Source organism: Acyrthosiphon pisum, chromosome A1 (genome assembly GCF_005508785.2).
Source record: "Acyrthosiphon pisum isolate AL4f chromosome A1, pea_aphid_22Mar2018_4r6ur, whole genome shotgun sequence".
Taxonomy (NCBI): Eukaryota; Metazoa; Arthropoda; class Insecta; order Hemiptera; family Aphididae; genus Acyrthosiphon; species Acyrthosiphon pisum.
The window spans coordinates 82170395-82185624 of NC_042494.1; the positions used below are offsets into that span (position 1 = coordinate 82170395).

General features: G+C 28.3%; 1 protein-coding gene across 1 annotated transcript in view; it reads left to right on the forward strand.

The window, feature by feature from the left end:
* Positions 1 to 15230, forward strand: part of LOC100571853 — a 66026-nt gene that overhangs the window by 47904 nt on the left and 2892 nt on the right. The window contains exons 27-36 of the mRNA XM_029487624.1: positions 1122 to 1157; positions 1371 to 1436; positions 4527 to 4589; positions 8344 to 8403; positions 8731 to 8775; positions 9092 to 9148; positions 12036 to 12083; positions 12566 to 12622; positions 13007 to 13039; positions 13691 to 13735. Of these exons, the coding sequence (XP_029343484.1) occupies positions 1122 to 1157; positions 1371 to 1436; positions 4527 to 4589; positions 8344 to 8403; positions 8731 to 8775; positions 9092 to 9148; positions 12036 to 12083; positions 12566 to 12622; positions 13007 to 13039; positions 13691 to 13735 (510 nt within the window). The remainder of the gene's footprint in view (positions 1 to 1121; positions 1158 to 1370; positions 1437 to 4526; positions 4590 to 8343; positions 8404 to 8730; positions 8776 to 9091; positions 9149 to 12035; positions 12084 to 12565; positions 12623 to 13006; positions 13040 to 13690; positions 13736 to 15230) is intronic.

The following is a 15230-nucleotide window of genomic DNA, read 5'->3' on the forward strand; positions in this document are numbered from 1 at the left end:
GGGGGGTTAAAAGTAAAAATGTCCCAGTAGTTTACAAAAGCGCCGTGTAAAACAAAAGAAAAATTAAGGGAAAACGGGAATTTTTACGCAAAATCTGTTTTCAAGAAAATTGATTTTGGTTTTTGGTGCAACTCTTAAACAAATGACCGTAGGTACATGAAATTTTGACTGAATGTTTATATTAGCATTTTCTATACACCATAATATTTTCCAAATATTTTGACTTATTTTGAGCTCTTTACGGACATTGTCAGTTTTCAATTTTTTAGTTTTTTTTCTATAAATATCAATAAAAATTTATTTGTTGGGTAAAAAAGCTTGAAAATGTAATGTAAGGCCCCTGGTATATTTAACAATAGCAGTTGAAAAATATTGAAAATACATGGGCACATTTTTTTTTATAAGCATTTAAAGTTTGAATTTTGGCAAAATATATCAAATTTAAAATTTAATAATTATTTTTAGTTAAAAATATATAAAATGTTCAACTTTTATAGCAAAGGATAAAAAATTAAAAACAAGGTTCCACGTAAATAGGTTATATATAAATTACTTTATTCACAATAATATCATCAAATATACTTTAGTAATATTATAGGCTGACTGACCGTTTTCCGTTTTGGCTCAGAATCGTTTTTCTAATACCATGATATTATATCATTGAATTCAAATTTAACACCATCCATTACAGTGACCCACTTGTAACCTACTGTACAGCAGAGCGACATCCACTTACCCACCTTTTTTGATTTGTACCTATATCAATAAAATAAAATAATATCATATAATTTATTAGTTATTAATATTTAATAATATTATTATAATTACAATAAGCCCGTATGCCGCAGTATGGTATATCTTTATATATACACGATGCACCTTTATGTTATAATATAATTGGCTATTGCTATAATATCTATATGTATTTAATTGAGTTATTTTTCTTGAAGAATTCTGGTAAATTGGACAAGACATTAATTTAACTATATTTGTAATTCCCTAATCTAGTAAATGGTTATGTAATATCAATAATAATTTAATTATTAATAGAGCATATCCACATAGGTATCTTATTGAAAAAATGTTTTTTTAAAAAAAGGTTCTTTATAATATATTTATAGATGAAAACGGCAAGCGTGAAGGAGAATCGTATAAAGGTAACCTCTTAAACATTTTTTTAGTTTGTAATAACTAATTACTGTTTATAGTTTAAATAGGTACCTAGTTTGTATTATTATTTATGCTGTATATCTGTGTGTATACATAATATGTATCATATTATGGCATATACAGAAATCAGTAAACATTTATAATATAATATCAATATATTATTTTACTTATATTAATTTCTACTCAACAAACATTTTTAGAGTGTATGTATGATTTTCACTACATAAAAGCATTTAGCTACCCCAGTTATAAAGCTTTCAAATATGGTAAGTTACCTATATTTATAAGTTCTATATGCGTCGTATTCTATTATAATAATAAGTTATGAGTTTAAGTATAAATAATAAATCGGCTCTGAAAGGATAGTCCTGAATCACTGAATTAGGTATTTTTCTTGAAGAATTCTGGTAAATTGGACAAGACATTAATTTAACTATATTTGTAATTCCCTAATCTAGTAAATGGTTATGTAATATCAATAATAATTTTTAGATTCTGAGCTGAGTAAAAAAATGAATTTATTTGATGCTAAGTGTGGTGGTCGTTTATATAATGTCACTTAATGTATTTAGAACTACCCTAACCAAAGCGGTATTAAGTTTAAGAAAATTGCAATTTTTAGATTTTCCTCTTTATTTGCACTACAATGCCTACCATTGTGCCAAATTTCACGTTTCTATCTACATAAACTGGAAGAACCTTATCATTTTTCGGTGATTCAGGTAGTAACAAAAATTCAAAGTTTGTAGTGATCGCCGTGCTGGACACGTTGAACACTAATACAATAATTATTTAACGACGTCGCACGTTCGTTGTCTTGAGTTGTGGTTGAGAAAGATATAGGTGATAATTATAAACACTTTTAGACTTTTGGACCTACGACAAAGGCTGACTATCTGCTAAGTAACTCTACCCGTATTTATGCGGGTTCTAACAATGACGTATTGGTGGCGTGATAGATATATTCTGGGGACCTATCGATTCCGCCAATGTAGCATCGATTCCGCCACTATCGACTCCGCCTGTCTAAAAAAAACCTATCGATTCCGCCACCTACCAATTTTTACTTCGACCTGGCAACTGCTGCTGTCAACCTGTTTCTGTTATAATAATAATAATAATAATATAATAACAATAATAATAATAATAATAATAATTATAATAATAATAATAATAATAATAATAATAATAATAATATATCTAAAACATAATTCAATAATTCATTTAAATATTATAAATAAATTAATAATCAGTATAATAATTAATACAATACAATATATATATAAAATGTTACAATAATAATAATAATATAAGTATCAACAAAATAATTCAATAATTAATTTAGTCAAATATAGCTTGAAGTTCTACAATGATATTTTTTACAGTATGATGGATGCCAAACTAATGCAATGTGAATTAATATATATAAAATAATACAATGTAGTTAAATAAATAAAATGTCACAATAATAATAATATAGGTATCTACAAAATAAGTCAATATTCAATTTTAATATAAATTAATTTAGTCAAACATAGTTTTAAATTTTACAATGTTATTTTTTATAATGGGATGATGCCAAACTGATGAAATGTGAGCGGTTAATTTTTTTAGCCTCATAATCTTTTAATCAGGAATCGAAACCGTTTCAAATTTTAACGGTTACGGTTTTAGTTCTTGAGAACGGTTTTCTAAATTTTCTGGTTTTGGTTTAGGTTTTAAGATCGGTTTGTAAATTTTTTTGGTTTTAAAAAATGTTTTTCAAATATTTTAACGGTTTAAAGAACGGTTTTAGAAAATTTTCGGTTTTGGTTTTTGGAACGGTTTTTAAAAATGTCCATTTTATTTTCCTGTCTAATTACTGTAGACTCGATTTTTTATTATCTATTAACTATTATAAGGGCTGAGTCTAAAGCCCTGAAATATGGCTACTTTGTATAATAAGTGTACAATATACGATATAGAAAATTTACGTTCAGCAGAACTAATTTCGTGTTATTAACTTGAATATTTTGTACCTAATTTAGGTGCCTCGTTCCTACTTTTGCATTCGACATAATATTATGTTATAATATTATATTATGGTTGAGATCATTATTCGATTACATTAATATTTAATTGTATATTACAATAACATCACACTATATTATTTGTATTTGCAATTTTGAATCATAAGTTTAGTAATAATGTATATATTAATATTTCGTAATACTCAGTAATTGCATAGGGATTTTTATCAATAAATCCGAACATAATAGTTTCTTCGTATAAAAATAGTAGAATTACAAATAATATAATTAACTTTATGGAATTCAAAGAAACCGATTTTTTCATATAATTTTTCATATAATATTTATAATATTATGGCTATGTAAATAAAATAAAACTAAAATGTTCGGGAAGATTATTTTTTCCCTGGCGGAATCGATAGGTTTTTTTTAGACTACCTGCACTAGTGGAATCGGTGCTGACGGAATCGATAAACCTTATCCCCAAGTATAAAAGGGTCTGGCGGAATCGATGAAACCCCATATATTCTAATATTACTTCCCTAGTAATGTCGAATTGCATTATTGTGGGACTAGGTAAAACAACTTGTTGTTTTCACCTCTGATCTACGCTTCTCGTTATTTGCCCACATTATCTATTATAAATTATACTAAATGTATAATTAATTTTACATGATAATATTGTGTATTATCGTATTGTAGCTGTGGGTATTAATACATCCCTAATATTGTTGAATTACATTAATGTGTGACTAGGTAAAATAGCTTGTTGTTTTCACCTCTGAACTACGTCTCCTATTATTTAGGCTTACTTTATATTTCATATTAATACCTACATTAATATAAATAAATTATACTACATGTATAATTTATTTGTTCTATATTATTTTATTTAAAATAATATTATAGTTTTTGGGTTTACTATAGTTTGAAGTGTTCTCCTTTTGCAAAAGTTTAATTTTAAGGGTTTAAATTTGTGCAATGTCCTAAGCTCCTTAGGCTTAAGCTATGTTTCAAATTTCAAAAGTTCATCTTAAGACGAACCAGAGATATGAGGGTATTAGTATTAGGATAAGTAGTATTGCTGGAACTTGGCAGGCACCACCACGAGCTCAGATATTATGTACTCATTAGGTACACACAATTACATTTTCAAATGACATTTTTTGGTAAAAATTAATTCAACCTGCTGTATGACAAATGTCTAATAAAAAATGTTATAACAATATTCTTATGAATCAAAGAATACTAATATTGTAAAACAAAAGTTATAATAATATGTATATTTTATATTGATTACGCGTATTTATGATTAATTATACAATATTATGTTCTCTCTTTATTTAGTTCTTCCACGTCCATTTGAGAAATATACAAGTTACAAGATGAGAATAGAACAATTTCAAAAAGGTACGTGAACTTTTAATTCGTACTAGGTTTTATTAAAGGCCTCGCTACGGTCATTATATTTAAAGGAGCAACATTTAGGCAATTTCTAAACTTGTCATAGCCACCCGGGATCTATGCGTTAGTTGTAAATTATAATTAGTGTGAGTGAAATTAAATGCGGGTACTCACTCTCGTACGCGCATGCACATGATAATAACTTGATAACTATACAAATTTCACTGCACGAATTTTACAAAATCATACATTTGTTTTGACAAAATTAAAGTTAGTTAACGTTGTCTGATTTTGATTCTGAAAAAAATATTAAAATTCAGCAGAAAATGTCTGTAGATCGTACGAAACATTTTCCGTTTTTAATATTAATTTTAATTTTAACTGTGATTCGAAAAAGTTCATATTTTAAAGTTTTCAATTGCAATTCACAATAATAAAAATTTAGTTTTTACAATGTGTTTGGTAGGATCTATAGACTATTTACTGGTGAGTTCAAATTTGTTTCATAATCCAAAATCGGACAACGTTAACTAACTTTAATTTTGTCAATACTTTAGGTCTTTTTAGCTAAAATTTACGGCAGTAGCGAGCTCGCTTAAAACAATTTATTAGAAATAGTAATATAATCATGGTTATTAGGAGTTATAAACAGAGCTCGGACGAACGGTCTCTAATTCTTATTTCCCAATGAGTCCCTTTGGCCAACCAATTAATTTGTGCAAAGGTATTAAAATGATTAATAGTACTTGCTAGACCTACAGCGAATCCTCTAAATATCGGATACTCTCGGTTGCGGTAATTCCGTTTCCGTTATTTAAATGGTTCTGATTATAGAAACTTTTTAGTTGTTTCCCAAGAAATATCTGCTATTGGGAGGTGACGACCGTTAGAAGAGGTTTCATTGTATTATAGTACATGGTTAGCTTATGCAGAAACTAGTAATTTTATAGTAATTTAAGTACTCTAAATGTATAAAATTGTCTTTATTTACTCATAACATGCTTATTGGATGAGGTTGCAAACCTGTTATCAATGTTTTGTTTTAGATTCTGAGCGGAGCGAGGAAGCTATTGTTTTTACAATGGTGTTTATTTTTTTATTTTTTTTATTTTTATATCCTGTATACAAAATTTTTTCCAGAAGGAGTGTTTCGATTTCAACATATTATAGTACCTTATCTTTTAGCAAATTATATCAAAATGGTACTTTAGAGAGATAATTTTTAGATTTTCTCAATAGTTGTTTAATGCCACGGGAAAAACCACCGGAAAATTACGAAAAAAACGCTAAAAATAGGATTTTAATCTCTAACGCTTTGTGTATCACCATAGAAACGAATAAAAAATTATAATATTTTAATATTAATTCAACTTACATGATAAAATAAATAATAACAAAATATAAAATACCCAGACTGACAAACCGTCTCCGCTCAGAATCGTTTTTCTTATACAATGATATTATATAATTGAATTCAAGTCTAATACAACCATTATACAATGGCCCACTTGTAATATATTGTACAGTGGAGCGACATCCACTTACCTGCTTTTTAAACTTTCATCTTGTTTGTTTTGTTTGCTCAATATATACATATATATTATTATTATACATTTTTCAAACTCATTTACCTAACTACACTAATTTTATAACCAGCTTTTTTTTTGGGGGGGGGGGGGGGTTGACGAATCACTCTAACTTCACGGAGGTACTTCGACCCTGTAAGCAGTCCTTCCCCTCATATCTGCATCGTTTATTGTAAACTAACAATGAGGAATTATTTAAATTACACTAGGTACATTTATATTTTTGTCTTGGGGAGCCTAATCCCTCTCCGCAAATACGCCACTGCCTCTATCCATCTTAGTTTTACCTGCAGCGAACTACATACGTCTTATTCTCTAAGACTGGTGATATGTAGTTGCCTAGCACTCTCCTTCTTTTCCCGTTTCGATAATATTTCGTGAATATATAATATGCTTTTGTATCTTTCCAGTTGTTTTTTCGTTTGAGCAATATAGCATACTGCCGTGTCCTAGCTGATTTGCACGCATGCCGGGAAAATACAATAGCCATTATTTCACCGCATGCGGGTAACGCACTGAGGGCAGACGCATGTACTCGGAGTCACTAGCTAAGGCATTACGTACGAATGACCATAATATTGTTTCCGGCCCCAAGCAGTGCCGCAACTACCGGGTGTGCAAGGTGTGCATTGCACATCGGCCCCCGGGCCCCCATTCCGATATAGGCCCCCAAATCGATGTGTTAAAATTTATAATTGTATAGCCGTATTTGTGGAAAATTGAAGTAAAAAACAATTTGATAAAACTATTGTATCAGGACTGAAGACCATACAGATTTGGCTTTTTATATAATTGATACCTATGGATTTATCAACAAGTTTTGCTGATGTTCTAGCTGCTTGTCTTATATTTCTAACCATTCCTGTTACTGTAGCATCTGCGGAAAGAAGTTTCTCTAAACTCAAATTGATCAAACATTTTTTGCGCAATTCCATAAGTCAAGAACGTCTCAGTGGTATTTTCATTCCGAATATATAGAAAGGAGAAAAACTTCCGAAATCGATGTAGAGAATCAGATGAAAAAATCATTGACAACTTTGCAAACGCAAAAGCGAGGAAAAAACAATTTTGTTAGATTATTTAAAAATGAGTTGAAGTTATACTATAATGCAATTTTTAAAATAATTATACAACTATTACAATTACACAATTAAATAATTTAATTTTAATTTTTTGATTAGTTATTTATACTAATATAATAATTAATTTTAATTTTGTAACTGAATTCAAATTTTAGGTACCTACAACATAACTATTTTGTCTATATCTCTTGCCGACAGTTATTGTGCAGGTGTTTTATCCATAAAATTAATAAAATTATGCTACTTTTAAAATTATTTTACTAAAAATTTGATTTAAAAAATTCTGGTCAAGTAAAACTACAGTCTACAGACTACAGGTATTCTAACATTTTGTAATAATGTAATATGCCATTTTTTTGCATAACACTTTTCTGTATACCTACCTAATAATATGAAAAACTATTAGTAAGACGTCTATAAAACATTTTAAGACAGTAAAATCAAATATTTACTAGACTACCTCTATAATATAAGCGTCAGCTAACATATTTTTTTGAAAAAAAAATTTAGGCCCCAAATTAAGATTTGCACATCAGCCCCGTAATGTGTAGTTGCGGCACTGGCCCCAAGTCACCTTCAATGCGTACTGCGACTTGAAAGCTCCTTATTTTACATTGTGCTCCGCGTCTTCGATGTCTTGCTTCCAGTCGCATCAGACATTCTATAATATTATTCATTACTCTAGCTCGAGTACCTACATTGTCACATGTTATTGCTTTTATCGTGGTATGTCAAGGAGTAATTACTTGTATCAATAAAAGTTGAAATGCACATTACCTACACGTTAAGTACAACGATACATAACTATACTACAAAGTATAAACATCTAAAGGCTCAGTTAAACAGAAAGCGGTCTGTCTACGCGGGCACTGTAAAATAATATAACCGGACCGCTGCCGGTCGCGGTCTACGTACACCATAGCAGCCCGCTCTCTGTTTGACTGAGCGTCTGAACCTATAAAGTCATGAAAAAAAGAAGAATATACGTTCATAACGTACCCAAACCACCACTACAGTTATTTTTATACATAATATATACACGTACTAATAAACAGTGCAGGAATAAATTGTAACTAACAGCTATGATTCCAGATTATGATTTTAGTGATTATGAGGAATTAGAAAATTATGCAAAAGAAACTTTCAAATCATGTAAGTCGATAAGGTTAATTAATCTGTTGTCACTGCCTTGTTTTTTTTTTTATATAATTGTTATAACTAATAATCATACAAAATGAAACCATTCGAAACATTTTGAAGTCTATTTTAAAGAATCTAGTGTAAGCGACCATACTTTAGAAGTTTAGAATGAAAATAAAACATATTATCAATGTTTGCGTGCATGTATGTGTGTTTGTAAATATGAATGTGTAATGTCTATTATATTTTTATAACATTAGATATTTAAAAAGTGTACCTATAACTATAAAACACAATAAAATTGAAGTTTTAAAAATATTGTTCTTTTTGATTACCTAGTTATACAGCCATTAACAAAGGACGAATTTTTAGATTTAAAACTAAGTAAGACAATTTTAAATAGTTGATTCCGTTCAAAATAGTTATTTGAGAAAAATGACGGATTAATACTTATACATATTAATTCTATCAAACGCTTGAACTCTTGAAAATTGAAGTACATGAAAAAAAAATGTTTAATATGATGTAATATAGATGAACTTATTGAGTATATAATTTGTAATCTATCCGAAAAGGGTTCGCATGAAAATATAATAAAAATAAAATTTCCAAATAAAATATCATTATACAGGAACATAAGAATACCGCTATACATTTATTATATCTGATATTGCATTTAATATATACAATTTAATTTTAGGATTTCCAAAACTAAGTGAAACACCAAAAGAATATGGATACAGATTAGACAATTACAGTGAGTTAATTCAAATTTTAGATTCTAATCGCCATGGATGTACTAATTTTACAATGATGTGTGATGTTTGTGTGTATGTGTGTATATGTGTCTGTCTTCGCATTTTGGGAAGTAAAAATGCTTTGATTTTCTTCTTAAGAATTTTTTCTCGTATAAAAGTGAATCTAGTTTGTACTTTAAAAACGAGATTTATACGCTAACAAGTTTCGACAAATTTGCAAGGCTGGGCAATTTAACTATTTTTTTTAACTCTTTAAGTTAAGTTAATTTAGAAAAATGTAAGTTAAGTTTAAAGTTAAAAGTTACTTTCATTTTTTATTTAACTTGTTAAAGTTACAAGTTAGTTGGAAAAAATAAGTAACTTAACTTAGTTAAAAATAAGTTACTTTTTTTGTTTCATATAAAACTTATAATTACACCATTTACACCTCATGTTAAAGATTTACAAACAACATAATATTATAATGTAATAATGTAGGTCTTTATATCTTAAAAAAATGTATTTTGTTGTGAGTACTTATAAATTATGAAATCCAACAAAATAATTAAATTGTTTGTATATTTTTTTTTTTTACCTAAAAGTTTTCTAAAGTGATGGAAAAACTTTTTAATTTTACTTTGTTATTACCAACTATGAACTAAGTATTAATAATCAAATTAATAATAAATGTATATAATTCAACGTGATTATAAAATAAATTAACGATTTAAGTTAGAAGTTTCTTTAAAAAAAAATAACTCGTTAAGATAGAAGTTACTTCTTAAAAAAAAATTAACTCGTTAGTAACTTAGTTAAAAGTAACTTAACTTTTTAACTCGTTAATGCCCAGCCTTGCAAATTTTATTTTTATTATTGGTATAGGTAAATTTAAAAACATAACCACAGATACATGTAATTTCCACCGAAAATGTATACTATACTCCGTTCAGGTTAAGATTGAACCGGCTTCGCGCATGCAGACTGAGTCAACGGACAGTGCCTGTCCCCCTATGCGATGGCTATGCGTTCTGTGATTGGCCGACAGTCATCGCCGGGCGTCGTCGATTGTCGGCGCCGGTGCTGGCCGCCGTGCATACGCTCCCACCAATGTCAGAAATGCGGGAAAAAACGTGTTTTGGTCGAGCCGCCTGTTCAATCTTAATCTGAACGGAGTATAGCATTTCTTATAAAAGTACTGTCCAATTTTTAAAAAATTTTGACTCTGTGCTATTTGCAGACATAAGAACATTTCGATTTAAATTATTTTTTTTTAAAACTTTTGTCGTGTTTTGCTCAGTCAATAAACTTGAAAATGTAATACAAAGTTTGTCATAAGTTGTTGTTAATGGAAATTTGAAAAAAAATTATTGTAAATCTATAATATTTTTTTATAAGCGTCTGAAAGTAGAATTTTGACAACTTTCGTCAAAATCACGAAAATTTGAAAATTATTTCGAGTTAGAAATTGATAAATATTGTATACAATAGGTACCTCTACTTAAGTTCTAAATTTAATAAAATGTAATAAAAGATTCACCAACAATTTTCCTATCTGTAATAAAAAAAAAGTTCCCTAAAAAAAATAAAAACAATTTAATTATTTAAGAGTGTTAGTTAAGCATAAATACATGAAATCACTAAATGATAATTATCATTTTCTATACATGATAATATTATATTAATAATATGTTGACTCTTATTGAAATATGTTTAGACATGTATACATTTTTTAGTCTTTGTCCAAAAGTTGTCAATTCTATAGTTGTTGTTGGGTCAAAATGCTTAAAATTGTAATGCAAGATTCCTCATAAGTTTTCGTAATAGAAATTTAAAAATTATTAAAGATACATAGACATGATTTTTTTTATAATTTAATATGTTCAAATTTTAACAAAATTCATAAAAATCTCTAAAACTTAGAAATTAATTTGTAGTTAAAAACATATAAAAAGTTTAAATTTTATAGCGAATGATCGTAAATGATTGACAAGATTTCCATGTTGTAACCAAAAAATCTATAAATATAAAATACAGTTTTTTATATATATTTTACAAAGAATAACGATTTTAGTTATTTTGTTGTAATTTAAAAATATTATTCGTATTACTTGTCTACTGTATATGTTACCGGCAAAGTGTTGAATCCGGTATTATATAGAAATCCTAGGTATTCTATAGAATGACAAAAATGAGCAGGAAAAGTATTACAATCAATATAAAACTTCACCTAACCTTTGAAATCAATGCTTATCTTGACGATTATCTTATCGCATATATAGGTACAACACGATGTGTGCGATGCATTATCGTCATTATTAAATAATGCTATTATTATGTTGTTCGTGTATACGGGCAAATTCAAAATACGTCTTTAAAATATAATTTTTTCTCACTCTTAGAGTGTTTGTCGTGTTGTCGTGTTGAGAAACCTATATTATAAAAATGTCTGAACGTTTCTATACTGAATTAAGTAAATGTCGGAAAAATTCGAAAACACAGTTTATTTATCGAATGAAAAATATCAACAAATATTAGACAATTTACTGCTGCTTAAAGATGGTAAAAAGAAAAAGAAAACATCACGTGATTTTTGTCAACAATTAATTTAACCTACTGTTTAATAACAATAATATTAACATAAAATATTCTTAGTAATATTATAAGCTGACAGAACGTCTTCGCTCAGAATCTTTAATTGTAGACAAAGATTTTATATCATGCATTCAAATTTAATACATCTGTTACAGCGACCACTCTAGACACCTACTGTACAGCAGAATAGTACTCACCTACCCATCTTTTTTAATATTAACATGCATTATTATTTTAGTTGGTCATTGTAATAAAAATGTATTTTAAATTATTAATACAATTAATTAATTGTCAGTATTATTAATACAATTTCAGGTTTAGATATAGCCATTAATAATCATCTGTTTCATCTTATAAAACATAGTAAGTTTTTTGAACTTGACATACCCCTGAATTACATTTTTAAAAGAATTTTCGAAGATCTTAGAAGAGTCATAAGAATTGATTGGGTAGACACTTGTAGAAAGTGGTCAAGAGTTTGATGAAATCATTAATTACTGGTATAATTAATATTTGATGGTAAAAAATCAAACGATGAGTAAATTAGTGTAATTACACTGGATATATTTGTATAGCTGTTAAGTAAAATAACCACTCATCATCATAGAATAGATCGGACCTCAGCTCACAAAATAGAATAATTGTAAAATTAATTAGTTTAAGAGGCAAAAAGCGTTAATGGCATAAAGCTTAAAAAAAATATTTTTTTAAACATTTTAAATCTAACTCATACCTATACATATACCTAATATAATATATTACTTACAAATAATGAAAAAAACATGTTTTACTTTTACCATAAAATAGCTGACTATTTAACTTATTTTATAAATTGTGTTTTCTAGGTCAAATACAACTGTATGATGACTATGAAAGTTACGAAAAGAGGTTTAAAAAATTAGGTAATTTGTTTTAAACACTCAAACATAATATTTCGTGATATTTATTGCAATATAAATTAATTTTATAACATAATATAATATATTATTATGAGGGACGCAGTGGCCGAGCGGACTAAGGCGTCGTTGCGACGACACACGTGCATGGGCGGCATTTTTCTTCTGGCAGTCACGGTGTCCGGAGGAGAGGCCGCCATCCCCCACCCGGGCATGGCATATACCTACGGGTGCCAACTTAAAAATTCTGCCAAAACAAACACATACGTGTTCAAAACCTACAGTACCCTCCCCCACAGTTCCACAGGCTAATGTCCTCAGTTGTCGAAGCCTCAACCAAGAAAAAATTATTTATATATTATATATTATGTTTTTTTTTTTTGAAAACAGTGATAAACAGGAGAAAATTTCTTGAGGAGTTTGGTAAGTTTTAATATTTTTTCCCCAATGTAAATGATTGTGTTATGAGAATACATCGGATTTTAGTCGTATAAATTACAATTAAGCAACAAACACAACCCATTATACTTAACTTATAATTATAATTATATCCAAGTCAAACCATTATATCTAAATATCTCTTCCGTGTTATGTTAATATGTATTGTTATAGTTCTGGATTTCTGATAGTTAAGTTGATTTATATTAAAAGCCATACGAAATAAATAAAAATCAAACTTTATATTAAGTACTACTTATAATTTATGTTTATATTATATATTTTATAACATGTAGCAAATTGTAACTTATAAAAATGAAAACCATAGTAATATGTCTTAACGTAATGTTAATTGGTATGTATCCACGAATCTATATAACTCTATTAAAAGTATGTAATTATTAATGATGCATTTATACATGTATTTATGTACTTACATTATACATATCACAATGGTTAAATAGTTGTAAGCCAAATTGAAGTACTTGATATCAATGTATTGTCAGCATAATATTGTATACACACTACCAAACTTAAGTACCTATTTTTTTATTCAAAATAAAACAATAATATTTACTATCGTTAAAATATGATGATAATAATAAAGTGTATTGTGATAAACGTTTTTGATTTAAGGTATTTCACTGCTTAGCGAGACTCAGTTTAAATTATTCAAACAATGTAAGTGATTTGATGGAATGTTTTTCAAAAAGATTTTGAACTATAGAGCATCGTTGTTGAACTTAAAGTACAATCATAATATTTTGAAGATTGCTAGTACAGTTTATAACGTACAGTACCTACCTCGTTTACTTAATATACTAAAACTTCGGGTAGATATCTGGCTTACATAGTATGATTATAGGTGCGCATACTAGTTGCCTCCCGAGATTAGGTATTTGGTTGATCATTTTCAAACGAATTGCCTCCCAATGAATCCTAAATTGTATACAAAAAGGGTTTAGTATAGATTGATAACCATAATTAAAGGGTCCGGTTGGTATACCTATAGTAAGTACGTAGGTACTAATAATGTGGTTCACTGGTTCCTATAAATACTATTCAGACATTTTTAAACATCGTAAGGCACCATTAAAAAATATCTTAGAATGGTGATTTTGAAGTCATAGTTTATGGGTATTATGCATCAATATTTTTTTTCTAATATGACTAATACAACTTAGGAGTAAATATTAAAGATATTATTTTGTGTAAAATAAGATAATTAAATGGGACCCAAATTTTGTTTGATATTAACATTATTCTCAATATTTTTTATAAGAAGTTCTCCTAGACTTAAAATAAAACAATGTTCATGTTAAGAATATACCACTCAGCCGATCTAAACTCGTTTTTCGTACTTTCTGTATTCCTCGAAGATGTGTTTGATTATGATTGTTGTGCCATATTAGCATATTGGTGGGTTACCTATTTCCATCAAATTTCCATGTGTGGCCAATTCTGGCCCGATTTAGTTTTTTTCATTACTGGTATTAATATTTGGGTTTTTTTCCATCTTTCGACTGTTTTTTTAAATTGTTTTTAATTTATTTGCTTCGATGTTTAATTTATTTTGTCAGAGGTTCTGTTTTATCTGTTCTCTTATATCTGAGTATAGATATGTTGATGTATTTTAAGTCAAGTGAGTGTATAGCTAGTTTGGCTTGTTCATCTGCCGTTTCGTTGCCGATTATTCATATGTATTCAAGTATCCAATTTATAATTATGTTATGGTTCTTTTTTTTTTTAATATTCTAGTTTGTTTTGAATTTGTATTGCTGTATCACAAGGATTAAATTTGTTTTTGTAAACTAATGAGCGATTAATCCGTAATATAGTTGCATGGCTTGTTGATTTACATATTTTGATCAGCGATTCTATTTAATTACCCCAAGTTGTGTGTGATAATAGTTTTAATATTCTTAGAACCAGGGCTTGAAACCGATTGAAATAATTTCGGTTTTGGTTTCGATTTTGTATACCGGTTTTTAATTTTTTCGATTTCGGTTTCAATTTTTCAATACCGGTATTAGGAAATTTCGGTTTCGGTTTCGATTTTGTATATCGGTTTTGAAATTTTACGATTTCGGTTTCAACTTAACAATACCGGTATTAAGAAATTTCGGTTTCGGTTTTGGTTTAGAATACCGGTTTCTAAATGTTTCGGTTTCAACTT